The sequence below is a fragment of the Rattus norvegicus genome, chromosome 16 (genome assembly GCF_021556685.1).
Source record: "Rattus norvegicus strain SHRSP/BbbUtx chromosome 16, alternate assembly SHRSP_T2T, whole genome shotgun sequence".
NCBI classification, from domain to species: domain Eukaryota; kingdom Metazoa; phylum Chordata; class Mammalia; order Rodentia; family Muridae; genus Rattus; species Rattus norvegicus.
In genome coordinates, this window is record NC_141549.1 from 25,144,299 (window position 1) to 25,171,623 (window position 27,325).

The 27,325-nt window shown below is 47.2% G+C and overlaps 1 protein-coding gene across 2 annotated transcripts; it reads right to left on the bottom strand.

Annotated features, from left to right (window-relative positions):
- Nucleotides 1-11,775: 11,775 nt before the first annotated feature.
- Nucleotides 11,776-17,976, bottom strand: LOC148000484 (uncharacterized). 2 transcript variants are annotated; one of them, XM_087589393.1, is made up of 4 exons: nt 12,920-17,897; nt 12,495-12,817; nt 12,295-12,347; nt 11,776-11,919 (listed from the first exon to the last, which is right to left on the bottom strand). In XM_087589393.1, exons 1-3 carry the CDS (start codon nt 17,410-17,412, stop codon nt 12,313-12,315), a joined length of 4,851 nt encoding a protein of 1,616 aa, XP_087445519.1. In that variant the 5' UTR covers nt 17,413-17,897; the 3' UTR covers nt 11,776-11,919; nt 12,295-12,312. The 2 variants fall into 2 exon arrangements, with proteins under 2 accessions (XP_087445519.1, XP_087445520.1); XM_087589394.1 differs by lacking the exon at nt 12,295-12,347 and having other exon boundaries at nt 12,920-17,976.
- Nucleotides 17,977-27,325: the final 9,349 nt, after the last annotated feature.

Genomic DNA, 27,325 nt, shown 5'->3' on the forward strand with positions numbered 1-27,325 from the left:
AGCTTAAAGTACAAATAGTACTTTATTGTGCCAGAAAAGAAAATCCTCCAGCTACATAATAACCAAAACAGTAAATCCACCAAAAAAGAGAGAAAATTAAAAAGCGGCAAGGAGAAAGAGGCAAGTAACATATTACATATAAAGGCAAACCAATCAGAAATATACCGAACTTCTCAACAGAGAATTAAAAGCCAGAAGTGCCAATGAGATGTCTTCTAGAACCTAAGAGACTACAACTGTCAGCCCAGACTACAACACTTAACAAAATTTTCAAACAACATACATGGAGTAAAAAGATATTTTGTGACAAAACCAAATACAAACTATATCTTTCTACTAATCCATACCTACCAGGGATGCTACAAGCAAAACTCCAAGACAAGTAGAGTAACTGAACTCAACAAAACAGAAGAAATTAATAATCACACAGCAAAACCAATAGAAGAGAAAGACATGCAAACCAACATCAAAATAATAAGTAAAAGCAATCGTTAGTCATTAATACCTCTGAACAGGAACAGATTCACTTGCCAAACAAAAAGACAGGGTCTAAGAGAGCAGATGTATAAACAGAATCTATCGTTCTGTTGCATATCGAAACGGAACTCAGCCACAAAGATAAAAACTACCACAAAATAAAGGGCTGAACCAAAGGACTGAAAAGCAAATGGACCCAAGACACAAGCTGAAGCAGTCAATCTAATAACTGGTAAAATAGACCTTCGATCAGAAATAATCAAAAGAGATGGGAAAGGACACTGCATACAAATCAAAGGAAAATACACCAACATGATGTCTCAATTCTGAACAATGCCTGAGATGCAAGGGCATCCTGCTTCATAAAAGAAACATTTACTAATTTGGCTAATGCTTAAACCACACCACAAACCTCACAAATTAAGAGTAGGGGGCATCAACTACATATTATCACTATTATGACCAAAGGACATGTCACCAAAAGAGAAACTAAACTGAAAAATTATGCAACTCATAGATGGCATGTACCAAATGGACCTAACAGATATCTACAGAACCTTTCACACAAATAAAAAATATGTACCGTCTCAGCATCTCATGGAATGTTCTCCAAAATTGAACATATATAGATACAGATCTACATCAACAGATAAAAGAAAAGGGAAAAAAAGAACCAACAACAATCCCCCCAAAAAACTCTTGCATCTAATAAGGTCACCATGGACTAAAGCTGGACTACATCAACAAGAAAACAACAGAAAGCATACAATCTGATAGAAACTGAACAATGCTATGCTCAGTGACCACTGGTGCAAGAAGAAATCGAAGACTTTCTAGAATTCAATGAAAATGAAGGCACAAAACATCCCAACTTAGGGAACACAATAAAAGCAGTGCAAAAGGAAAGTTCATAGCACTATGTCCCTTCATAAAATGGAGCAATTTCATAAAAGCAGCTAAACATCAAATCTGAAATATTGAAAAAAAGAAGCAAACAGGCTCAAGAGAAGATGGTATGAAAATTAAACATAGAAACATGGCAAACAATACAGAGAACAAAACCAAGGGCTGCTTACTCAAACCCACTGACATGTGATTTGACACCCATCACAAAACAAGGTGACAAACTCAAGTGAGAGTAAATGCTGGCAGGATGTGGAGCAAAGGGAAGTCTACTCCATCACTGGTGGGTGTCAACAATAACTGGATATCAATTGGGTGGTTTCTCAGAAAACTGAGAATAGTTCTACCTCCAGGGCCAGCTATAACTCTCCTGGGTGTAGTCAGAAAGATGTCACACGATACCAAAGAACCACATCTTAAACTATGTTCTAGTAGCTTTGCTATGAATTTCATAAAGGCATTGTTTTTGATAGGTAAGTAATATTCCATTGTGTAGATGTACCACATTTTCTGTATCCATTCCTCTGTTGAAGGGCATCTGGGTTCTTTCCAGCTTCTGGCTATTATAAATAAGGCTGCTATGGGCTGGAGAGTTGGCTCAGCAGTTAAGAGCACTGTCTGCTCTTCCAGAGGTCCTGAGTTTGATTCCCAGCAACCACATTGTGGCTCATAACCATCTGAAATGGGATCCGATGCCCTCTTCTGTGTGTCTGAAGACAGCTACAGTGTACTCATATAAATAAAATAAATCTTAAAAAAATAAATTTTTAAAATGAAAAAAGACAATGTGGGATACCATTCACCTACTAAGGACAAAGATAATGAATTTTGCTGGTGAATGAATAGAACTTGAGAGTATCTTCCTGAGTGACATAACCCAGACCCAAAAGACATGGATGGTGTATACTCACTTCTAAGTGGATATTAGCAATAAAGTACAGGATATCACTACTATACTCAGGACCGAAAGAAGATGAGCAAGAAAGAACCAAGAGAGGATTTTGAATCTAACTTAGAACATACTGTAAAATAGTCAGAGGAGGCAGAGGAAGGAAGGAACTAGGTGGGAGTGGGTAAATTTGGGACAATTGAGTGTTTCAGGATCGGGTCTGGGGAGATACAGAGGAGATGGCTTGACAGCCATGAAAATGAATGGATAGCTGCAGCTGGTAGGGGTGGGGTTATGGAAAAATTTTACTTGATCATCACATTAGATGCTGATAAAGCCATATAAAAACAAACACCCCTTCATGTTAAAAGTCTTAGAGACCTCAGTGATCAAATTTGCATACCTAAACCAGCCAATAGACAATAACAACTTAAATGCAGAGAAACTTAAAAAAAGAGAGTAAGCAAAGCTGCCCACATACAAAGGAGACCTCGCAAAATCTACCAAAGTACACCTACACCAAAGGTGATAAACCCTTACAGAAAAGTGTCTGGATACAAGATTAACTCTGAAAACCAGCAGCCCTCCCTCATACAATAGTTAAAAGAGATAAGAAAATATTTAGCCAAGCAAAACCCTTCACAGTAACCACAGGGAACATTAAATAGCCCAGTACAACTCTAATCAAGCTACTTAAAGTCCTGTCTGTCAAAAACATTATGTCTCTGAAAAAGGAATTAACAGGACATCTGAAGATGGAAAGGTCTCCTATGCTACAGATGGATAGGATTAACAAGGTGAAAATGGCCATCTTATAAAAAGCATCATCACATTCACTGCACTTCCCATCAAAATTGCAAGACAGTTATTTACAGACCTTGAAAGAGCAATTCTTTCAAAAAAAAAAAAACCCAAGATCGCTAAGACATAGATAGATAGATAGATAGATAGATAGATAGATAGATAGATAGATAGATAGAGTTAGATATCGATATAGATATAGATCTTGAATAATAAAATAATTCTTGGAGGTATCACCATCCCTGATCTCAAGACATATCACAAAGCAATCATAACAAAAGTTGTATAGAATTAGTACAGAAACAAAAAGTTGATAGGTGGAATCAAATCAAAGAAAAGACACACATATCTACCAACACATGATTATGACAAAGAAGGCAAAACCATACAATGGGGGAAAAATGAAAGTATCTTCAACAAATGATGCAGGTGTAACTGGATGTCTGCATGAAGAAGAATGCAAATAGATGAGTATTTATCACCCTGCACAAAACTCAAGTTCACATGGATGAAAGACCTCAGCATTGAAGCAGAAACATTAATATCCTTGGAACATTAGTACAGTAGACAATTTCCTAAACAGAACACCAATGTCCCAGCCTCTAAGACCAACAACTGATAAATGGGGACTCATGAAACTGAAAACCTTCTGTAAAGCAAAGGAAACCATTAAAGGACAAAACAGAAGCCTACGCATTGGGAAAAGATCTTCACCAGTCCTGCACTTGAAAGAGAAATAATGGTCAAATTATATATAAAAACCCAAGGAGTTAGACACCAATAAACCAATTGGAAAGTGAGGTAAAGTGGTAGATGGAGAATTCTCAACAGAGGAATCTCAGGAGGCAGAGAAATAGTAAATGTTCAGTCTTCAGTCATCACTGAATGCAAATAAAAAGAACTCTTAGATTCCATCCTACCCCAGTCAGAATGGCTAAAATAGAAAACACAAGTGACAGCACATGCTGGCAAGGATATTGAGCAAAGGAAACACTCCTCCATTGTTGGTGGGAGGACACATTTACAACCCCCTTTGAAAAGGAACTTGACAGTTTTTTTTTCTAAAAATTAAGAATGGATGGGATTGGCAAACATCATAATGGATGAGGTAACTGAAACCGAGAAGGACAGGCATGGTATGTACTCACTTAAAGGTGAGGACCTTAGCAGCCATAAATTACAGAATAACCAGGCCACAGTGCACAGACCTAAAGAAGCTAAGTAATGAGGGCCCAAGGGAAGATGCGTGAATCTCACTCAGGAGAGAAAATGAAATAGATATCAGGATTCAATTGAGGGAGGGAAATTTGTGGGAGATGGGGAGGGGAACTAAGGTGCAGAGCAGGTGTGGTGTGGGAGCTGGGACAGAAGATACCAGTGGAGAGGCATCTCTATCGTGAAACAAAGACCAGGAACCATGGGGGCTCTTAGCAGTCTATCTATGGAGCTGAGACTCGCGGAGCCTACTAGCAGCAGGTGATATGCAGCTTTCAGTGGTCATCTTCTGTACACAGGGGAGACTTCCAGGAGAAGGAGGAGAACACCAAAGCACTTAGAAAAACATCAACCCAAAATTTATCCTACCAGCAAGATAGGCAGGTTAAAATGGAACGGACATTAAGGAGATACCAAACCAATAACTGGACCAACTTGAGACCCACCCTGTGGAAGAGAGCCAATCTTTGACTCCATTAATGATATTTTGCTATGCTTGCAGACAGAAACCTTGGCTAATTGTTCTGAGAGTCTTCATCAAGCCCTGGATAGAAACAGATGTGCACACCCACAGCCAAATAAATATCAGGTGGAGGTTGGAGCGTCTTGTGAAAGAGTTGGGTGAAGGATATTGAATTCAAAGGAGGACAGTGCCATTGAAGGTTCAGAAACACAACAAGAAAACATACAGATTAACCAACAGGGGACCATGAGGGCTCACAGGGACTGAACCACCAATCAAAGAGCACGCAAGGCTGCACATAGACCCCATATTCACAGGTAGCAGATGTGCAGCTTCATGTGCTCTTCATGTGGACTCCTGGTTTACTGAACTGAGGGCAGGTTCACATTCTGTTCACATTTGGATTCCTTTCTGCTAGCTGGGCTGCCTTGTGTGGTCACAGTAGGAGAGGAGCTAAAATGTCTGCACTATTTTATCTAGGGTGAATAAGACCAGCTACAATATAGTAAATTTATATATGATATAAAAATCTTACCTTTGTTAAATCTGACATGCTTCACTTTTTTTTTTTTTATGTGCTGGTGTTCTTGCACTGTGGCATAGATTTTAAAGTTATGGTTATCGTACTATTCATAAGAAAAACATTTAGCGAGCATTTGAAGCCCTTTATATTTGAGTCCCCTGTGTCTTAGTTTAGATGTTTACAAACATTCTTTTTTGAAACCGGATCTCACTATGTAGCCATGCTGGTCTGAAACCCACCCCATAGACCATGTTGGACTTAACTCACAAAGGTCTGTGTGTCTCCTGCCTCCCACAGTCTGGGATGTAATTCATGGAACTACAGGTCTAGGCAAATAATCTTTAATTCATTTTTCAGCAAATGATTATGATTATTGACTGGTATCCTCCCGAATTTCACAAGAGAAAACATGAGGCATGGTTAAGTTTTAAATAGAGCACAAACTAAAAGGCTCGAGAAAGCATACACACAATCTTTCCCTCTTTCCCTCCCTTCCTCCCTCCCTCCCTCCCTCCCTCCCTTCCTCCCACTTAAAAACTCTAATGACAAGATTTGCCTTGCTCAGGGATGTATGGCATTAGACTCTTAGGGAACACTAGGAGGAAAGATTCCAGGTCTGCAAGGAGATAAGAACTCCAGAGGACAAACAACAGAGTGAAATAACCTGGACACCTGGGGCTCTCAGAGACTGAACCACCAACCACAGAAAATACACGGGCTGGACTCACACCTTCCCACTCATATGTAGCAGAAGAGTAGCTGGATTTTCATATAGGTCCCAGTCAACTGGGATGGGGCCTATCGAAAAGCTTTTCCTTATACATGGGATACCTCCTTCTAGCTGAGCTGCCTTGTCTGACCTTGGAGAGAGAGGAAGTGTCTACTCTTGCAGAGACTTGAAGTGCCTGGGTGTGGGGATATATAGGGGATCCATGACTGCTCAGAGGTAAAGGGGAAGGGGAACCGGAGAGGACTGTAGAATAGGGAGACTGAGACAGGGTCAGTGAGTTTGATGTAAAGTGAATAAGAAAAAATAAAATTAAATATTTCAAAGAGCATTAAAGTTTTGAAATGAGAGTGAGCTCTCTCTAGAAAGGCTCACCTTAAAGCACAGATCTGTTGTCTGGAAATAATGGCTCAACATAAACAATAGGTAAACATGTGTACTAAACAGGGAATTTCAGCATAAACAATTTTATTTCATATGGAAAGGAATATAGCTTTGTAAGATCATTTTGTAGAGCTAAACATTAACAAAGTCTAGGACAAGATTTATAATTCTACAATACCAGAATATGTGGAAGGAAATGAACTATTTATATATCCACATTGAAAGCTCCATCTGAAATATGACAAAAAAATGTCTTGGACTGCAGTATCAAGAACATTGCTGGTTCATTACAGGATGAAAGTTTACAGAAAACCTCCTAGCAAAAGGTAGTTTTCTGCTGCATTGGACATTTCAAAACTCAAACAGATCATTAGGAAACACTATTTATTACCTGTGATTATGTATGTATAATTCTAAACATGTGGCTTATGCTGTCATTTTTAGAGTCAGAAATTATAAAATTTCAGACTCAGGGACTGGGGGTGTTTATTCATGGTAGAACATTTGCCAATGACACACATGACCTTTAATTCAGTGGCAAACTGTGTCAAAATAAAAAATACTGAAGTGGACCAACAGCTGATCTAGCTTATTCTTTGTCTTGGTTCATGACTCATGAACTGAACTACTGAACTATGTAGTAATCCTGGTACTGCTGTTCTTTTGTTGTGTTGGAACAGTCTCCGTATTTCCTGTGTCATAAGCTTTCTAAATATTTGTCTCTGAGTTTTTCAAATCATTTAATATCATTTTAATATTCATACTTAAGTAATTGTCACCATCAAGAACAACACTAAGATTGTAGGGAAGGGAGAGGTAGCAATGAATATCCTAGTAAGAGCACCAGTGGAAGGGGAAGCCCTGGGTCCTGCTAAGACTGAACCCCCAGTGAACTAGACTGGTGGGGGGAGGGCGGCAATGGGGGGAAGGTTGGGAGGGGAACACCCATAAGGAAGGGGAGTGGGGAGGGGGATGCTTGCCCGGATACCAGGAAAGGGAATAACACTCGAAATGTATATAAGAAATACTCAAGTTAATAAAAAAAAAAAAAAAAAAAGAACCTATTCTGCATACAGGCAACATCCTTTAGGATAACCCATGCTGTAATTGTTTGGGACTCACACAAAGATCAAGCTGCACATCTCCTACCTATGTGTGTTGAGGCTTAGGACCAGCCTCTGTATGTTCTTTGGTTGGTGGTTCAGTCTCTAAGAGCCCTAAGAGTCCAGGTCAGTTGATTTCGTTAGTCTTCCTGTGGCGTTCTTATCGTCTGAGGGACTGCAATCCTTCCACTTATTTTTCCATGACAGTCTTCAAGATCCATCCAATTTTAGCTGGGAGTGTTCATCTAAGTCAGCTTCTGGGTGAACCCTCTCATGGGACAGCCTATGCTAGACTCTGTCTGCAAGCATAACAGGATATCATTAATAGTGTCAGGGACTGTTGCTTGACAATGTGATGGGTTTCAAGTTGGGTAGGCTAGTGGTTGGCTTTTCCCTCAGTCTCTCCTCCAGTGTCCCGCGCGAGCTCGCCAGCAAGAATACATGGGAACACACGAATTCTTACTGCAGCTAAACATTTTTTGAATCTTAAGGAGAGGCCCGGGACGCCGGCAGGGCGCGGCTTATATACACCCTAGCGCGGCACATCCACACCTGATTGGTCGCTTACCCAAGATCTCATTAGGCACGCCCCGGAGTGGGCAAAGACCTGGCACGAAGGCACTCTTGCACATGCACACACAGTTAACTTCCTGAAAGGAAGTCGGCTGGCGCGGCGGAGGCCCGCGCCATCTTGTGGTGGCGAATGTTATTGCGGCCCTCTACACTCCAGCCCTGTTCCTTCATTGACTGTAGACAGGAAAAAAATTGGATGTAAAGTTTTGTGGTTGGGTCGATGTTCGAATTGCTCCAGTGGGCTTGCTGCGTAGCTAGAAGAGCCAGTCACCCCAGGTTCTGTATCCCCAAGGCTATGATTCACAACCTCCACTGATTCTTGTGTGCCTCCCCTATCCCATTCTCTGTCTCTCTCTCTGAGGTTGTACCCTCACTCAACACCCTTACAAGTTACAGATCTCCATGTAAGGTTTGTATGTAAGCTTGTGGACATGACCTGTGTATGATTAACAGACTATGGCCATTTTTTATGCGTGATTGACAGGCTGTGAAAATTTCTTCTGGATGACAGAGAGTTGAGAGTTGCTTGTAGATGACTGACAGGACAAGGAGGTTTCCAATGGATGATTGACAGGACTTAGGCAATTCTTATTGATGATTGCCAGGCTGTGGGATTTCCCTATGGATAATTGACAGACTATGGAGGGTTTGCGGACAGATTTTTTGATAAGCTGTGGGTCTTGTGGATGAGTGACAGGCTGTGGGTCTTAGGCTGGATGATTGACACAATGTAGACATGACCCACTGATGCAGTTTTCAGACCACGTGTATCTATGTAAATTCTTACCAACAAATGAACAAGGAAACCCCCAGTCACTAGTACTTTGATTTTTTTTTCATTTCCAAATTTCATTTTTTATGCCCAGGAGTAATGTTTCTGTATTTGCTTCCATCAGGATCACAACATGCTTCTTAGGTAATAGATACAGTATCAATGGTAACACAGGGACTAAAAGGTAGCAAAGCAGGACTTCACGCTTTATGGTAAAATGGTCAGTGTGTGCCTGGACTTACACCAAAATTGGTAAATATCACTATGAGGTGAGAAACAATGGCACCCCAGCTCCTGGATTTTAGATTCAAAATGGTTTAAGCAAAATGAAATGAGGGTCCCAAAGACCAGGGTTCATTTCATAATATTTAAATTTATGAAGTGTAAGGATCTTGACTGGCTAAAGAAACAAAAAGGTGTAAGAATGGGACAATCTTGAGAAATAGTAGAATGGGGATTCTACACAGTACATGTGGGAAGTTACATGTGGGGAGTAAATGGACTGACAGAATGAAAAACTACAGTTCATCAAGTCGGAGTATTTAAAGAATATGTTCAATAAACAGAGGAATATTTTGGAATTAGAATGGATAATTTATTATTTATATGAAACTGCAGCTTAAAGACTAATTAATTAAGCCTTTAGAACTACAAGATGATCAAGAAGCATGTGGACAATGGAATGTCTACTACTGTGCTACTGGTTCTCCTTCCTAAGCTAGTACAGCCTAAAAATAGGAAATAAGGGATAGAGACTGGGGTGCTTGGTAAAACTCAATTGGCAAAACACTTGTCCTGAAAACCTCATTGCAGATGTGGGTATAATGGGATCCCCAAAGCTTACTTTCCTGCAAGTATGAAGATAATTTTGCTCCAAGACAGAAAATCAAACACACTAGGGATTTGAGTGAGTGAACAGTCTCCAAAATGGAGGGACCAGGGGTGGAACGAAAATGAGGGTTGATGGTCTGTATTCAGTCCCTAGAACCTACAGTATAGCAGAACAGAACTGTAAAGTGGCATTGTCCTTTGGCCCAAACACAGTAATCCACGTGTGGGGGGTAAAGTGAGAGAAAGACAATATCAGTCTCTATCTTTCATATGTGGATCAATGCACAAACAAGATGTACACATGTGCACAATGTGAGTACTGGGGTTCAGGGTCATAGATCCAATTCAAAATGTCTTTGACCCATCTGCAAACACAGGTCATATTAGAGTAAAATGTTCTTAGTGAATTTTTTTTTACATAAACTAGACAATGTATTGAAATTTCATAAGATTTTATGATAAAATTTACCATGTTGAGATATATATATATATATATACCTTTAGAGATGGATGGGCTGTTAAGAGTTCTAGTTTTGACTGTAGAGCTCTCAGTTTTAATTGCTAGCACATTGCTGGTCACTCACAACTATCTGTAACTCCAATTCCAGGGGAACCAGTACTGAATTCTATCACACATACTGCATAGAAAATGCACAGCAGCAAAATCTCCTACATATAAATCTAATCAATTTAATGATATAAAAAAAATGTAATTTCTTTAACTTAAACATGTTAAAGTGCTGAATAGATGGGCTCTAAAAGAAACATTGGAAAAGTATTTATGACTTAATTCAATGATTATGTTTTCTTATAGAAGGCCTAGGATTGGCTCTCTTTAGTTATACAGGCCTCTTATGCCTAGGAGCCCTAAATAGGAATGCAATCCAGTGGGGCTCAGTGAAAAGGAAGGTAAGCATGACCCCTCCCTCTCAGGAGGCAGCCCATAAAATACAGGATGCCCATGATAGACTCTACAGACCCAAGAAGGTAGAAAAAGAAGGGCACAAGAAAGGATATTTGAGAATATAGAATGGTCATGGAAGGCATATGGATGGATGAAAGGAGCTGATTAAGAAAGGAGATAGAAAGGGATAGGGTCAGGCAGGGTTCAGTGTGGGAAGGAGGAGGGACCCATGATAATGAATGGAGATCTGTAACTTGTAAGGGTGTTGAGTGAGGGTACAACCTCAGAGAGAGAGACAGAGAATGGGATAGGGGAGGCACACAAGAATCAGTGGAGGTTGTGAATCATAGCCTTGGGGATACAGAGCCTGGGGTGACTGGCTCTTCTAGCTACGCAGCAAGCCCACTGGAGCAATTCGAACATCAACCCAACCACAAAACTTTAAATCCAATTTTTTTCCTGTCTACAGTCAATGAAGGAACAGGGCTGGAGGAGAGACTGAGGGAAAAGCCAACCACCAGCCTACCCAACTTGAAAACCATCGCATTGTCAAGCAACAGTCCCTGACACTATTAATGATATCCTGTTATGCTTGCAGACAGAGTCTAGCATAGGCTGTCCCATGAGAGGGTTCACCCAGAAGCTGACTTAGATGAACACTCCCAGCTAAAATTGGATGGATCTTGAAGACTGTCATGGAAAAATAAGTGGAAGGATTGCAGTCCCTCAGACGATAAGAACGCCACAGGAAGACTAACCAAATCACCTGACCTGGACTCTTAGGGCTCTTAGAGACTGAACCACCAACCAAAGAACATACAGAGGCTGGTCCTAAGCCTCCACACACATAGGTAGGAGATGTGCAGCTTGATCTTTGTGTGAGTCCCAAACAATTACAGCATGGGTTATCCTAAAGGATGTTGCCTGTATGCAGAATAGGTTCTTCTAGCTAGATTGTGTCCTAGATTAGTCTCACAGAGACTTCATGTTCCAGGGTGGGAAGATAACCAAATGGCCCCTACCCACTGAGAGGAGAAGGAGAGTGGGGCACAAGGGAACAATTATGGGAGAGGCTGACAGGGAGGGGGCAGTGAGCAGGATGTAAAGTAAATAAGTAAATATTAAAATTGAAAATATTAAAATTGAAAATAATTGAAAAAAGTTTCCAGGAAGCATCACATGGCACAACTGAGACTCCAATGAAACAATCAATTTTTACTTCAGTCTACAATCAGACTGAACATTTTATTTTAAAATTTATATATATGATCAATTCTCCCACACAGACTGTGTTTTGATATTCCAATCGATCCTGGAGGAGCATCAAGGGTCTAGGGATCAGGAGCCGCAGCCACTAGAAGAAAAAGAAGAATTATTAACAGTATCATCAGGCACATCTCTGGTGATATTGTCATGCCCAGCATCAACAACATCAGTGTCATTATCATGTAGATATCAATGTAGACATATCAATGTAGAGAGAAACAGTGAGAAGGTGGATGCTTCTCTTGTTATTTTTAATCTCAGAAGTTGCTTCTTTTGGAATGTTGCGGTCAAAGGCTATGCTAACTTCAGAAGTCAGAGTTCAGAATGACAGCGATAAATAGACAATAACATTTAACAGGAAGTTTTCCCGGCTTAGTCATTCAGGAAACACATGTTTTCACTGGAAGTGACAATAATCTCCTCATTCTAGAATAGGAAACATCCAAGTAGGAAAAAATATTACCTGGTCAGTTGTATTTCTCTAAACTGGATTTGTTACATTATGAAAATTATTTTCTATAAATTGAGAAAAAATAAAGTTTTCAGGTTCTAGGTTATGCGTAAATAGCCCTATAGAAGTATGAAATTTATTAACAAAAGAGACCTAGGTTTCTAGTAAAACAATCTTAATCTATTTTAAGCTACTATTTTAGTTTAACTTACCTGGTCCGACTCTCTTCTTAGTGGGAGCTCCTTGGCCATTTTCTTCATGCCATGCTTGTTGAATTTGGATTTTCATCCATGTTATGATGGATAAGAGTGAGGATATAAGCCATATGAAGAGCAAAAAAGGTATGCGTGGTATCTCTGTTGCCCGAAGATATCCACTCTCCCTGAGAAGGATCAAGCTGTGGTTTATTGGTTCAGCTCGTGCGGAAGCATGAAAAATATCCTCAGCACCCTGAGTAGCAGGCAGACCTTCTTCTACGTCAGGAGTAAAAGAAGATTCCTCATCTGAAGTAGCAGAATCAAATATTTCTTCTTCACTAAGGGATATCAAAAGAGTCAGGTTAGTCATTTGAATGGAGTCAAGGGAATAACAAGTGCAGGAACCAGGAGTGGGCTCTGGGTCAGCATGGGGTTTGTACCTTGTACTCTCCTTGTAAAGAGGTAAATCAACTACATAATCCAATCCAATGTGACTAGCTGGTCCTGAGTCATGACTCTCAACTAACACACTACTGTCAGCAGCACATGTAACAGACAGCCGAGGTTCAAGAGCAGCCAGACAGTCAGCAACAATGGCAGGATCTGTAGGCTCAGCATCAATAGCAGCCATACTGTCAGCAGGGTGGGTGGACATACTGGACTCAGGCTGAACAGCAGGCAGACAGTCAGCAGTACTGGAGCAATTAGTATGTTCAGGCTCAACAGCAGTCAGAATGTCAGCATGGTGGGTGGCCATAGTTGGCTCTGGCTCAGCAGAGTCCAGACAGTCAGCAGCTTTGGTGGAATTAGTCAGTTCAGGCTCAATAGCTACCAAACTGTCAGCAGGGTGTGGGGACATAGATGACTCAGGCTGAACAGAATCCAGACAGTCAGCAGGGTGGTTTGACCTAGTTAGCTCAGGCTGAACAGTAGCCAGACAATCAGCAGCTTTGGTGGAAAAAGTAGGCTCAGGCTCAACAGATGCCAAAGTGTCAGCAGGCTGGGTGGACATGGTTGGCTCAGCCTTGAGAGAAGCCAGACAGTCAGCAGCTTTATTGGCATGAGACAGCTCATGCTCAAGAGCAGCCAGACTGTCGGAACGGGGGGTGGGCATAGCTGGCTCTTGTTCAATAGAGTCCAGACCGTCAGCAGCATTGGTAGAATTATTATGTTCAGGCTCAACAGCTGCCAAACTGTCAGCAGGCTGGGTGGACATGGTTGTCTCAGTCCCAACAGAAGCCAGACAATCAGTAGCATTGGTGGAATTAATCAGCTCAGCCTTGAGAGAAGCCAGACAGCCAGCATCTTTGTTGGCATGAGACAGCTCATGCTCAAGAGCAGCCAGACTGTCGGCACGGTGGGTGGACATAGCTGGCTCTGGCTCAACATAGGCCAGGCAGTCAGCAGCACTGGAGGATTTAGTCGACTCAGGCTCAAGAGCAGCCAGACAGTAAGCAGCATTGGTGGAATGTGTAGGCTCAAGCTCATCAGTAGCCATATTGTCAGCAGGGTGGGTGGACATAGTTGTCTCAGTCCCAACAGAAGCCAAACAATCAGAAGCATTGGTAGAATCAATTGACTCAGCCTTCTGAGAAGCCAGACAGTCAGCAGTGTTGTTGGAATTAGTCAGCTCATGCTCAAGAGCAGCCAGACTGTCGGCACGGTGGGTGGGCTTAGCTGGCTCTTGTTCAACAGAGTCCAGACCGTCAGCAGCATTGGTGGAATTATGTTCAGGCTCAACAGCTGCCAAACTGTCAGTAGGCTGGGTGGACATGGTTGTCTCAGTCCCAACAGAAGCCAGACAATCAGTAGCATTGATGGAATTAATCAGCTCAGCCTTGAGAGAAGCCAGACAGTCAGCATCTTTGTTGACATGAGACAGCTCATGCTCAAGAGCAGCCAGACTGTCGGCACGGTGGGTGGACATACCTGGCTCTGGCTCAACATAGGCCAGACAGTCAGCAGAATTGGAGGATTTAGTCGACTTAGGCTCAAGAGCAGCCAGACAGTAAGCAGCGTTGGTCGAATTTGTAGGCTCAAGCTCATCAGTAGCCATATTATCAGCAGGGTGTGTGGACATAGATGACTCAGGCTGAACAGAGTCCAGACAGTAAGCAGGGTGGTTTGACCTAGTTAGCTCTGGCAGAACAGTAGCCAGAAAATCAGCAGCTCTGGTGGAAATTGTAGGCTCAGGCTCAACAGCTGCCGAACTGTCAGCAGGCTGGGTGGACATGGTTGGCTCAGCCTTGAGAGAAGCCAGACAGTCAGCAGCTTTGTTGGCATGAGACAGCTCATGCTCAAGAGCAGCCAGACTGTCGGCATGGTGGGTGGACATAGCTGGCTCTGGCTCAACGGAGTCCAGACTGTCAGCAGCATTGGTAGAATCATTATAGTCAGGCTCATGAGCAATAGGAATATCAGCAAGGTGGGTAGACATGGTTGTCTCAGACCCAACAGAAGCCAGAATATCAGCAGTATTGGAGGAATTAGTCGACTGGGGCTCAAGAGCGACCAGAAAGTAAGCAGCATTGGTGGAATGTGTAGGCTCAAGCTCATCCGTAGCCATATTGTCAGCAGGGTGGGTGGACATAGTTGTCTCAGTCCCAACAGAAGCCAAACAATCAGTAGCATTGGTAGAATCAATTGACTCAGCCTTCTGAGAAGCCAGACAGTCAGCAGTGTTGTTGGAATTAGTCAGCTCATGCTCAAGAGCAGCCAGACTGTTGGAACGGTGGGTGGGATTAGCTGGCTCTTGTTCAACAGAGCCCAGACCATCAGCAGCATTGGTGGAACTATTATGTTCAGGCTCAACAGCTGCCACACTGTCAGTAGGCTGGGTGGACATGGTTGTCTCAGTCCCAAAAGAAGCCAGACAATCAGTAGCATTGATGGAATTAATCAGCTCAGTCTTGAGAGAAGGCAGGCAGTCAGCATCTTTGTTGGCATGAGACAGCTCATGCTCAAGAGCAGCCAGACTGTCGGCACGGTGGGTGGACATACCTGGCTCTGGCTCAACATAGGCCAGACAGTCAGCAGCATTGGAGGATTTAGTCGACTCAGGCTCAAGAGCAGCCAGACAGTAAGCAGCGTTGGTCGAATTTGTAGGCTCAAGCTCATCAGTAGCCATATTATCAGCAGGGTGTGTGGACATAGATGACTCAGGCTGAACAGAGTCCAGACAGTCAGCAGGGTGGTTTGACCTAGTTAGCTCTGGCAGAACAGTAGCCAGAAAATCAGCAGCTCTGGTGGAAATTGTAGGCTCAGGCTCAACAGCTGCCGAACTGTCAGCAGGCTGGGTGGACATGGTTGGCTCAGGCTTGAGAGAAGCCAGACAGTCAGCAGCTTTGTTGGCATGAGACAGCTCATGCTCAAGAGCAGCCAGACTGTCGGCATGGTGGGTGGACATAGCTGGCTCTGGCTCAACGGAGTCCAGACTGTCAGCAGCATTGGTAGAATCATTATGGTCAGGCTCATGAGCAATAGGAATATCAGCAAGGTGGGTAGACATGGTTGTCTCAGACCCAACAGAAGCCAGAATATCAGCAGCATTGGAGGAATTAGTCGACTGGGGCTCAAGAGCCGCCAGAAAGTAAGCAGCATTGGTGGAATGTGTAGCCTCAAGCTCATCAGTAGCCATATTGTCACCTGGGTGGGTGGACATAGTTGTCTCAGTCCCAACAGAACCCAAACAATCAGTAGCATTGGTAGAATCAATTGACTCAGCCTTCTGAGAAGCCAGACAGTCAGCAGTGTTGTTGGAATTAGTCAGCTCATGCTCAAGAGCAGCCAGACTGTCGGCACGGTAGGTGGGCTTAGATGGCTCTTGTTCAACAGAGTCCTTACCGTCAGCAGTATTGGTGGAATTATGTTCAGGCTCAACAGCTGCCAAATTGTCAGTAGGCTGGGTGGACATGGTTGTCTCAGTCCCAACAGAAGCCAGACAATCAGTAGCATTGGTGGAATTAATCAGCTCAGCCTTGAGAGAAGCCAGACAGTCAGCATCTTTGTTGGCATGAGACAGCTCATGCTCAAGAGCAGCCAGACTGTCGGCACGGTGGGTGGACATAGCTGGCTCTGGCTCAACATAGGCCAGACAGTCAGCAGCATTGGAGGATTTAGTCGACTCAGGCTCAAGAGCAGCCAGTGTGTCAGCAGGGTGATTGGACATAGTTGGCTCTGGTTCCACATCAGGCAGACTGTCAGCAGGGTGGGTGGACATGTTTGGCTCAGGCTCAAGGTCAGCCAGACAGTCAGCAGCTTTGGTAGAAGTATTATGTGCAGGCTCGTCAGCAGTCAGAATGTCAGCAGGGTGGGTGGACATAGTCGGCTCAGGCTCAACAGCTGCCATACTGTCAGCAGGGTTGGTGGACATAGCGGGCTCTGGTGCAACAGCAGCCCGACAGTCAGCGGCATTGGTAGAAATAGTCGGATCAGGCTCAAGGTCAGCCAGACAGTCAGCAGTGTTGTTGGAATTAGTCAGCTCAGGCTCAAGAGCAGCCAGAGTGTCAGCAGGGTGGGTGGACATAGTTGGCTCTGGTTCCACATCAGGCAGACAGTCAGCAGGGTAGGTGGACATAGTTGGCTCTAGTGCAACAGCAGCCTGAAAGTCAGCGGCATTGGTAGAAATAGTCGGATCAGGCTCAAGGTCAGCCAGACAGTCAGCAGTGTTGTTGAAATTGGTCAGCTCAGGCTCAAGAGCAGCCAGAGTGTCAGCAGGGTGGGTGGACATAGTTGGCTCTGGTTCCACATCAGGCAGACTGTCAGCAGGGTGGGTGGACATGTTTGGCTCAGGCTCAAGGTCAGCCCGACAGTCAGCAGCTTTGGTAGAAGTATTATGTTCAGGCTCGTCAGCAGTCAGAATGTCAGCAGGGTGGGTGGACATAGTCGGCTCAGGCTCAACAGCTGCCATACTGTCAGCAGGGTTGGTGGACATAGCGGGCTCTGGTGCAACAGCAGCCCGACAGTCAGCGGCATTGGTAGAAATAGTCGGATCAGGCTCAAGATCAGCCACAGTCAGCAGTGTTGTTGGAATTAGTCAGCTCAGGCTCAAGAGCAGCCAGAGTGTCAGCAGGGTGGGTGGACATAGTTGGCTCTGGTTCCACATCAGGCAGACAGTCAGCAGGGTGGGTGGACATAGTTGGCTCTGGTGCAACAGCAGCCTGAAAGTCAGCGGCATTGGTAGAAATAGTCGGATCAGGCTCAAGGTCAGCCAGACAGTCAGCAGTGTTGTTGAAATTGGTCAGCTCAGGCTCAAGAGCAGCCAGAGTGTCAGCAGGGTGGGTGGACATAGTTGGCTCTGGTTCCACATCAGGCAGACTGTCAGCAGGGTGGGTGGACATGTTTGGCTCAGGCTCAAGGTCAGCCAGACAGTCAGCAGCTTTGGTAGAAGTATTATGTGCAGGCTCGTCAGCAGTCAGAATGTCAGCAGGGTGGGTGGACATAGTCGGCTCAGGCTCAACAGCTGCCATACTGTCAGCAGGGTTGGTGGACATAGCGGGCTCTGGTGCAACAGCAGCCCGACAGTCAGCGGCATTGGTAGAAATCGTCGGATCAGGCTCAAGGACAGCCAGACAGTCAGCAGTGTTGTTGGAATTAGTCAGCTCACGCTCAAGAGCAGCCAGACTGTCGGCACGGTGGGTGGACATAGCTGGCTCTGGCTCAACATAGGCCAGACAGTCAGCAGCATTGGAGGATTTAGTCGACTCAGGCTCAAGAGCACCAGTGTGTCAGCAGGGTGATTGGACATAGTTGGCTCTGGTTCCACATCAGGCAGACTGTCAGCAGGGTGGGTGGACATGTTTGGCTCAGGCTCAAGGTCAGCCAGAGAGTCAGCAGCTTTGGTAGAAGTATTATGTGCAGGCTTGTCAGCAGTCAGAATGTCAGCAGGGTGGGAGGACATAGTCGGCTCAGGCTCAACAGCTGCCATACTGTCAGCAGGGTTGGTGGACATAGCTGGCTCTGGTGCAACAGCAGCCCGACAGTCAGCGGCATTGGTAGAAATAGTCGGATCAGGCTCAAGGTCAGCCAGACAGTCAGCAGTGTTGTTGAAATTAGTCAGCTCAGGCTCAAGAGCAGCCAGAGTGTCAGCAGGGTGGGTGGACATAGTTGGCTCTGGTTCCACATCTGGCAGACAGTCAGCAGGGTAGGTGGACATAGCAGGCTCTGGTGCAACAGCAGCCTGAAAGTCAGCGGCATTGGTAGAAATCGTCGGATCAGGCTCAAGGTCAGCCAGACAGTCAGCAGTGTTGTTGGAATTAGTCAGCTCAGGCTCAAGATCAGCCAGAGTGTCAGCAGGGTGGGTGGACATAGTTGGCTCTGGTTCCACATCTGGCAGACAGTCAGCAGGGTAGGTGGACATAGTTGGCTCTGGTGCAACAGCAGCCTGAAAGTCAGCGGCATTGGTAGAAATAGTCGGATCAGGCTCAAGGTCAGCCAGACAGTCAGCAGTGTTGTTGAAATTGGTCAGCTCAGGCTCAAGAGCAGCCAGAGTGTCAGCAGGGTGGGTGGACATAGTTGGCTCTGGTTCCACATCACGCAGACTGTCAGCAGGGTGGGTGGACATGTTTGGCTCAGGCTCAAGGTCAGCCCGACAGTCAGCAGCTTTGGTAGAAGTATTATGTTCAGGCTCGTCAGCAGTCAGAATGTCAGCAGGGTGGGTGGACATAGTCGGCTCAGGCTCAACAGCTGCCATACTGTCAGCAGGGTTGGTGGACATAGCGGGCTCTGGTGCAACAGCAGCCCGACAGTCAGCGGCATTGGTAGAAATAGTCGGATCAGGCTCAAGGTCAGCCAGACAGTCAGCAGTGTTGTTGGAATTAGTCAGCTCAGGCTCAAGAGCAGCCAGAGTGTCAGCAGGGTGGGTGGACATAGTTGGCTCTGGTTCCACATCAGGCAGACAGTCAGCAGGGTTGGTGGACATAGTTGGCTCTGGTGCAACAGCAGCCTGAAAGTCAGCGGCATTGGTAGAAATAGTCGGATCAGGCTCAAGGTCAGCCAGACAGTCAGCAGTGTTGTTGAAATTGGTCAGCTCAGGCTCAAGAGCAGCCAGAGTGTCAGCAGGGTGGGTGGACATAGTTGGCTCTGGTTCCACATCAGGCAGACTGTCAGCAGGGTGGGTGGACATGTTTGGCTCAGGATCAAGGTCAGCCAGACAGTCAGCAGCTTTGGTAGAATTATTATGTTCAGGCTCATCAGCAGTCAGAATGTCAGCAGGGTGGGTGGACATAGTCAGCTCAGGTCAACAGCTGCCATACTGTCAGCAGGGTTGGTGGACATAGCAGGCTCTGGTGCAACGGCAGCCTGAAAGTCAGCGGCATTGGTAGAAATCGTCGGATCAGGCTCAAGGTCAGCCAGACAGTCAGCAGTGTTGTTGGAATTAGTCAGCTCAGGCTCAAGAGCAGCCAGAGTGTCAGAAGGGTGGGTGGACATAGTTGGCTCTGGTTCCACATCTGGCAGACAGTCAGCAGGGTAGGTGGACATAGCAGGCTCTGGTGCAACAGCAGCCTGAAAGTCAGCGGCATTGGTAGAAATCGTCGGATCAGGCTCAAGGTCAGCCAGACAGTCAGAGGTGTTGTTGGAATTAGTCAGCTCAGGCTCAAGAGCAGCCAGAGTGTCAGCAGGGTGGGTGGACATAGTTGGCTCTGGTTCCACATCTGGCAGACAGTCAGCAGGGTAGGTGGACATAGTTGGCTCTGGTGCAACAGCAGCCTGAAAGTCAGCGGCATTGGTAGAAATAGTCGGATCAGGCTCAAGGTCAGCCAGACAGTCAGCAGTGTTGTTGAAATTGGTCAGCTCAGGCTCAAGAGCAGCCAGAGTGTCAGCAGGGTGGGTGGACATAGTTGGCACTGGTTCCACATCAGGCAGACTGTCAGCAGGGTGGGTGGACATGTTTGGCTCAGGCTCAAGGTCAGCCCGACAGTCAGCAGCTTTGGTAGAATTATTATGTTCAGGCTCGTCAGCAGTCAGAATGTCAGCAGGGTGGGTGGACATAGTCGGCTCAGGCTCAACAGCTGCCATACTGTCAGCAGGGTTGGTGGACATAGCAGGCTCTGGTGCAACAGCAGCCTGAAAGTCAGCGGCATTGGTAGAAATCGTCGGATCAGGCTCAAGGTCAGCCAGACAGTCAGCAGTGTTGTTGGAATTAGTCAGCTCAGGCTCAAGAGCAGCCAGAGTGTCAGCAGGGTGGGTGGACATAGTTGGCTCTGGTTCCACATCAGGCAGACTGTCAGCAGGGTGGGTGGACATGTTTGGCTCAGGCTCAAGGTCAGCCCGACAGTCAGCAGCTTTGGTAGAAGTATTATGTTCAGGCTCGTCAGCAGTCAGAATGTCAGCAGGGTGGGTGGACATAGTCGGCTCAGGCTCAACAGCTGCCATACTGTCAGCAGGGTTGGTGGACATAGCAGGCTCTGGTGCAACAGCAGCCTGAAAGTCAGCGGCATTGGTAGAAATCGTCGGATCAGGCTCAAGGTCAGCCAGACAGTCAGCAGTGTTGTTGGAATTAGTCAGCTCAGGCTCAAGAGCAGCCAGAGTGTCAGAAGGGTGGGTGGACATAGTTGGCTCTGGTTCCACATCTGGCAGACAGTCAGCAGGGTAGGTGGACATAGCAGGCTCTGGTGCAACAGCAGCCTGAAAGTCAGCGGCATTGGTAGAAATCGTCGGATCAGGCTCAAGGTCAGCCAGACAGTCAGCAGTGTTGTTGGAATTAGTCAGCTCAGGCTCAAGAGCAGCCAGAGTGTCAGCAGGGTGGGTGGACATAGTTGGCTCTGGTTCCACATCTGGCAGACAGTCAGCAGGGTACGTGGACATAGCAGGCTCTGGTGCAACAGCAGCCTGAAAGTCAGCGGCATTGGTAGAAATAGTCGGATCAGGCTCAAGGTCAGCCAGACAGTCAGCAGTGTTGTTGAAATTGGTCAGCTCAGGCTCAAGAGCAGCCAGAGTGTCAGCAGGGTGGGTGGACATAGTTGGCTCTGGTTCCACATCAGGCAGACTGTCAGCAGGGTGGGTGGACATGTTTGGCTCAGGCTCAAGGTCAGCCCGACAGTCAGCAGCTTTGGTAGAATTATTATGTTCAGGCTCGTCAGCAGTCAGAATGTCAGCAGGGTGGGTGGACATAGTCGGCTCAGGCTCAACAGCTGCCATACTGTCAGCAGGGTTGGTGGACATAGCAGGCTCTGGTGCAACAGCAGCCTGAAAGTCAGCGGCATTGGTAGAAATCGTCGGATCAGGCTCAAGGTCAGCCAGACAGTCAGCAGTGTTGTTGGAATTAGTCAGCTCAGGCTCAAGAGCAGCCAGAGTGTCAGCAGGGTGGGTGGACATAGTTGGCTCTGGTTCCACATCTGGCAGACAGTCAGCAGGGTACGTGGACATAGCAGGCTCTGGTGCAACGCAGCCTGAAAGTCAGCGGCATTGGTAGAAATCGTCGGATCAGGCTCAAGGTCAGCCAGACAGTCAGCAGTGTTGTTGGAATTGGTCAGCTCAGGCTCAAGAGCAGCCAGAGTGTCAGCAGGGTGGGTGGACATAGTTGGCTCTGGTTCCACATCTGGCAGACAGTCAGCAGGGTAGGTGGACATAGTTGGCTCTGGTGCAACAGCAGCCTGAAAGTCAGCGGCATTGGTAGAAATAGTCGGATCAGGCTCAAGGTCAGCCAGACAGTCAGCAGTGTTGTTGAAATTGGTCAGCTCAGGCTCAAGAGCAGCCAGAGTGTCAGCAGGGTGGGTGGACATAGTTGGCTCTGGTTCCACATCAGGCAGACTGTCAGCAGGGTGGGTGGACATGTTTGGCTCAGGCTCAAGGTCAGCCAGACAGTCAGCAGTGTTGTTGAAAGTAGTCAGCTCAGGCTCAAGAGCAGCCAGAGTGTCAGCAGGGTGGGTGGACATAGTTGGCTCTGGTTCCACATCAGGCAGACAGTCAGCAGGGTGGGTGGACATAGTTGGCTCTGGTGCAACAGCAGCCTGAAAGTCAGCGGCATTGGTAGAAATCGTCGGATCAGGCTCAAGGTCAGCCAGACAGTCAGCAGTGTTGTGGAATTAGTCAGTTCAGGCTCAAGAGCAGCCAGAGTGTCAGCAGGGTGATTGGACATAGTTGGCTCTGGTTCCACATCAGGCAGACTGTCAGCAGGGTGGGTGGACATGTTTGGCTCAGGCTCAAGGTCAGCCCGACAGTCAGCAGCTTTGGTAGAAGTATTATGTTCAGGCTCGTCAGCAGTCAGAATGTCAGCAGGGTGGGTGGACATAGTCGGCTCAGGCTCAACAGCTGCCATACTGTCAGCAGGGTTGGTGGACATAGCGGGCTCTGGTGCAACAGCAGCCCGACAGTCAGCGGCATTGGTAGAAATAGTCGGATCAGGCTCAAGGTCAGCCAGACAGTCAGCAGTGTTGTTGGAATTAGTCAGCTCAGGCTCAAGAGCAGCCAGAGTGTCAGCAGGGTGGGTGGACATAGTTGGCTCTGGTTCCACATCAGGCAGACAGTCAGCAGGGTGGGTGGACATAGTTGGCTCTGGTGCAACAGCAGCCTGAAAGTCAGCGGCATTGGTAGAAATAGTCGGATCAGGCTCAAGGTCAGCCAGACAGTCAGCAGTGTTGTTGAAATTGGTCAGCTCAGGCTCAAGAGCAGCCAGAGTGTCAGCAGGGTGGGTGGACATAGTTGGCTCTGGTTCCACATCAGGCAGACTGTCAGCAGGGTGGGTGGACATGTTTGGCTCAGGATCAAGGTCAGCCAGACAGTCAGCAGCTTTGGTAGAATTATTATGTTCAGGCTCATCAGCAGTCAGAATGTCAGCAGGGTGGGTGGACATAGTCGGCTCAGGCTCAACAGCTGCCATACTGTCAGCAGGGTTGTTGGACATAGCAGGCTCTGGTGCAACAGCAGCCTGAAAGTCAGCGGCATTGGTAGAAATCGTCGGATCAGGCTCAAGGTCAGCCAGACAGTCAGCAGTGTTGTTGGAATTAGTCAGCTCAGGCTCAAGAGCAGCCAGAGTGTCAGAAGGGTGGGTGGACATAGTTGGCTCTGGTTCCACATCTGGCAGACAGTCAGCAGGGTAGGTGGACATAGCAGGCTCTGGTGCAACAGCAGCCTGAAAGTCAGCGGCATTGGTAGAAATCGTCGGATCAGGCTCAAGGTCAGCCAGACAGTCAGCAGTGTTGTTGGAATTAGTCAGCTCAGGCTCAAGAGCAGCCAGAGTGTCAGCAGGGTGGGTGGACATAGTTGGCTCTGGTTCCACATCTGGCAGACAGTCAGCAGGGTACGTGGACATAGCAGGCTCTGGTGCAACAGCAGCCTGAAAGTCAGCGGCATTGGTAGAAATAGTCGGAACAGGCTCAAGGTCAGCCAGACAGTCAGCAGTGTTGTTGAAATTGGTCAGCTCAGGCTCAAGAGCAGCCAGAGTGTCAGCAGGGTGGGTGGACATAGTTGGCTCTGGTTCCACATCAGGCAGACTGTCAGCAGGGTGGGTGGACATGTTTGGCTCAGGATCAAGGTCAGCCAGACAGTCAGCAGCTTTGGTAGAATTATTATGTTCAGGCTCATCAGCAGTCAGAATGTCAGCAGGGTGGGTGGACATAGTCGGCTCAGGCTCAACAGCTGCCATACTGTCAGCAGGGTTGTTGGACATAGCAGGCTCTGGTGCAACAGCAGCCTGAAAGTCAGCGGCATTGGTAGAAATCGTCGGATCAGGCTCAAGGTCAGCCAGACAGTCAGCAGTGTTGTTGGAATTAGTCAGCTCAGGCTCAAGAGCAGCCAGAGTGTCAGAAGGGTGGGTGGACATAGTTGGCTCTGGTTCCACATCTGGCAGACAGTCAGCAGGGTAGGTGGACATAGCAGGCTCTGGTGCAACAGCAGCCTGAAAGTCAGCGGCATTGGTAGAAATCGTCGGATCAGGCTCAAGGTCAGCCAGACAGTCAGCAGTGTTGTTGGAATTAGTCAGCTCAGGCTCAAGAGCAGCCAGAGTGTCAGCAGGGTGGGTGGACATAGTTGGCTCTGGTTCCACATCTGGCAGACAGTCAGCAGGGTAGGTGGACATAGTTGGCTCTGGTGCAACAGCAGCCTGAAAGTCAGCGGCATTGGTAGAAATAGTCGGATCAGGCTCAAGGTCAGCCAGACAGTCAGCAGTGTTGTTGAAATTGGTCAGCTCAGGCTCAAGAGCAGCCAGAGTGTCAGCAGGGTGGGTGGACATAGTTGGCTCTGGTTCCACATCAGGCAGACTGTCAGCAGGGTGGGTGGACATGTTTGGCTCAGGCTCAAGGTCAGCCCGACAGTCAGCAGCTTTGGTAGAATTATTATGTTCAGGCTCGTCAGCAGTCAGAATGTCAGCAGGGTGGGTGGACATAGTCGGCTCAGGCTCAACAGCTGCCATACTGTCAGCAGGGTTGGTGGACATAGCAGGCTCTGGTGCAACAGCAGCCTGAAAGTCAGCGGCATTGGTAGAAATCGTCGGATCAGGCTCAAGGTCAGCCAGACAGTCAGCAGTGTTGTTGGAATTGGTCAGCTCAGGCTCAAGAGCAGCCAGAGTGTCAGCAGGGTGGGTGGACATAGTTGGCTCTGGTTCCACATCTGGCAGACAGTCAGCAGGGTAGGTGGACATAGTTGGCTCTGGTGCAACAGCAGCCTGAAAGTCAGCGGCATTGGTAGAAATAGTCGGATCAGGCTCAAGGTCAGCCAGACAGTCAGCAGTGTTGTTGAAATTGGTCAGCTCAGGCTCAAGAGCAGCCAGAGTGTCAGCAGGGTGGGTGGACATAGTTGGCTCTGGTTCCACATCAGGCAGACTGTCAGCAGGGTGGGTGGACATGTTTGGCTCAGGCTCAAGGTCAGCCCGACAGTCAGCAGCTTTGGTAGAATTATTATGTTCAGGCTCGTCAGCAGTCAGAATGTCAGCAGGGTGGGTGGACATAGTCGGCTCAGGCTCAACAGCTGCCATACTGTCAGCAGGGTTGGTGGACATTGCAGGCTCTGGTGCAGCAGCAGCCTGAAAGTCAGCGGCATTGGTAGAAATCGTCGGATCAGGCTCAAGGTCAGCCAGACAGTCAGCAGTGTTGTTGGAATTAGTCAGCTCAGGCTCAAGAGCAGCCAGAGTGTCAGCAGGGTGGGTGGACATAGTTGGCTCTGGTTCCACATCTGGCAGACAGTCAGCAGGGTACGTGGACATAGCAGGCTCTGGTGCAACAGCAGCCTGAAAGTCAGCGGCATTGGTAGAAATCGTCGGATCAGGCTCAAGGTCAGCCAGACAGTCAGCAGTGTTGTTGGAATTGGTCAGCTCAGGCTCAAGAGCAGCCAGAGTGTCAGCAGGGTGGGTGGACATAGTTGGCTCTGGTTCCACATCTGGCAGACAGTCAGCAGGGTAGGTGGACATAGTTGGCTCTGGTGCAACAGCAGCCTGAAAGTCAGCGGCATTGGTAGAAATAGTCGGATCAGGCTCAAGGTCAGCCAGACAGTCAGCAGTGTTGTTGAAATTGGTCAGCTCAGGCTCAAGAGCAGCCAGAGTGTCAGCAGGGTGGGTGGACATAGTTGGCTCTGGTTCCACATCAGGCAGACTGTCAGCAGGGTGGGTGGACATGTTTGGCTCAGGCTCAAGGTCAGCCAGACAGTCAGCAGTGTTGTTGAAAGTAGTCAGCTCAGGCTCAAGAGCAGCCAGAGTGTCAGCAGGGTGGGTGGACATAGTTGGCTCTGGTTCCACATCTGGCAGACAGTCAGCAGGGTAGGTGGACATAGCAGGCTCTGGTGCAACAGCAGCCTGAAAGTCAGCGGCATTGGTAGAAATCGTCGGATCAGGCTCAAGGTCAGCCAGACAGTCAGCAGTGTTGTTGGAATTAGTCAGCTCAGGCTCAAGAGCAGCCAGAGTGTCAGCAGGGTGGGTGGACATAGTTGGCTCTGGTTCCACATCTGGCAGACAGTCAGCAGGGTACGTGGACATAGCAGGCTCTGGTGCAACAGCAGCCTGAAAGTCAGCGGCATTGGTAGAAATAGTCGGATCAGGCTCAAGGTCAGCCAGACAGTCAGCAGTGTTGTTGAAATTGGTCAGCTCAGGCTCAAGAGCAGCCAGAGTGTCAGCAGGGTGGGTGGACATAGTTGGCTCTGGTTCCACATCAGGCAGACTGTCAGCAGGGTGGGTGGACATGTTTGGCTCAGGATCAAGGTCAGCCAGACAGTCAGCAGCTTTGGTAGAATTATTATGTTCAGGCTCATCAGCAGTCAGAATGTCAGCAGGGTGGGTGGACATAGTCGGCTCAGGCTCAACAGCTGCCATACTGTCAGCAGGGTTGTTGGACATAGCAGGCTCTGGTGCAACAGCAGCGTGAAAGTCAGCGGCATTGGTAGAAATCGTCGGATCAGGCTCAAGGTCAGCCAGACAGTCAGCAGTGTTGTTGGAATTAGTCAGCTCAGGCTCAAGAGCAGCCAGAGTGTCAGAAGGGTGGGTGGACATAGTTGGCTCTGGTTCCACATCTGGCAGACAGTCAGCAGGGTAGGTGGACATAGCAGGCTCTGGTGCAACAGCAGCCTGAAAGTCAGCGGCATTGGTAGAAATCGTCGGATCAGGCTCAAGGTCAGCCAGACAGTCAGCAGTGTTGTTGGAATTAGTCAGCTCAGGCTCAAGAGCAGCCAGAGTGTCAGCAGGGTGGGTGGACATAGTTGGCTCTGGTTCCACATCTGGCAGACAGTCAGCAGGGTAGGTGGACATAGTTGGCTCTGGTGCAACAGCAGCCTGAAAGTCAGCGGCATTGGTAGAAATAGTCGGATCAGGCTCAAGGTCAGCCAGACAGTCAGCAGTGTTGTTGAAATTGGTCAGCTCAGGCTCAAGAGCAGCCAGAGTGTCAGCAGGGTGGGTGGACATAGTTGGCTCTGGTTCCACATCAGGC

Coding starts and splice junctions, on each gene's coding strand:
- LOC148000484 (XM_087589393.1), bottom strand. CDS start 17,412: ATGTCCACCAACCCTGCTGACAGTATGGCAGCTGTTGAGCCTGAGCCG. Junction 12,818..12,919: donor CTTTACAAGGAGAGTACAAG/GTACAAACCCCA, acceptor GATATCCCTTAG/TGAAGAAGAAATATTTGATT. Junction 12,348..12,494: donor TAAGAAGAGAGTCGGACCAG/GTAAGTTAAACT, acceptor CTCAATTTATAG/AAAATAATTTTCATAATGTA.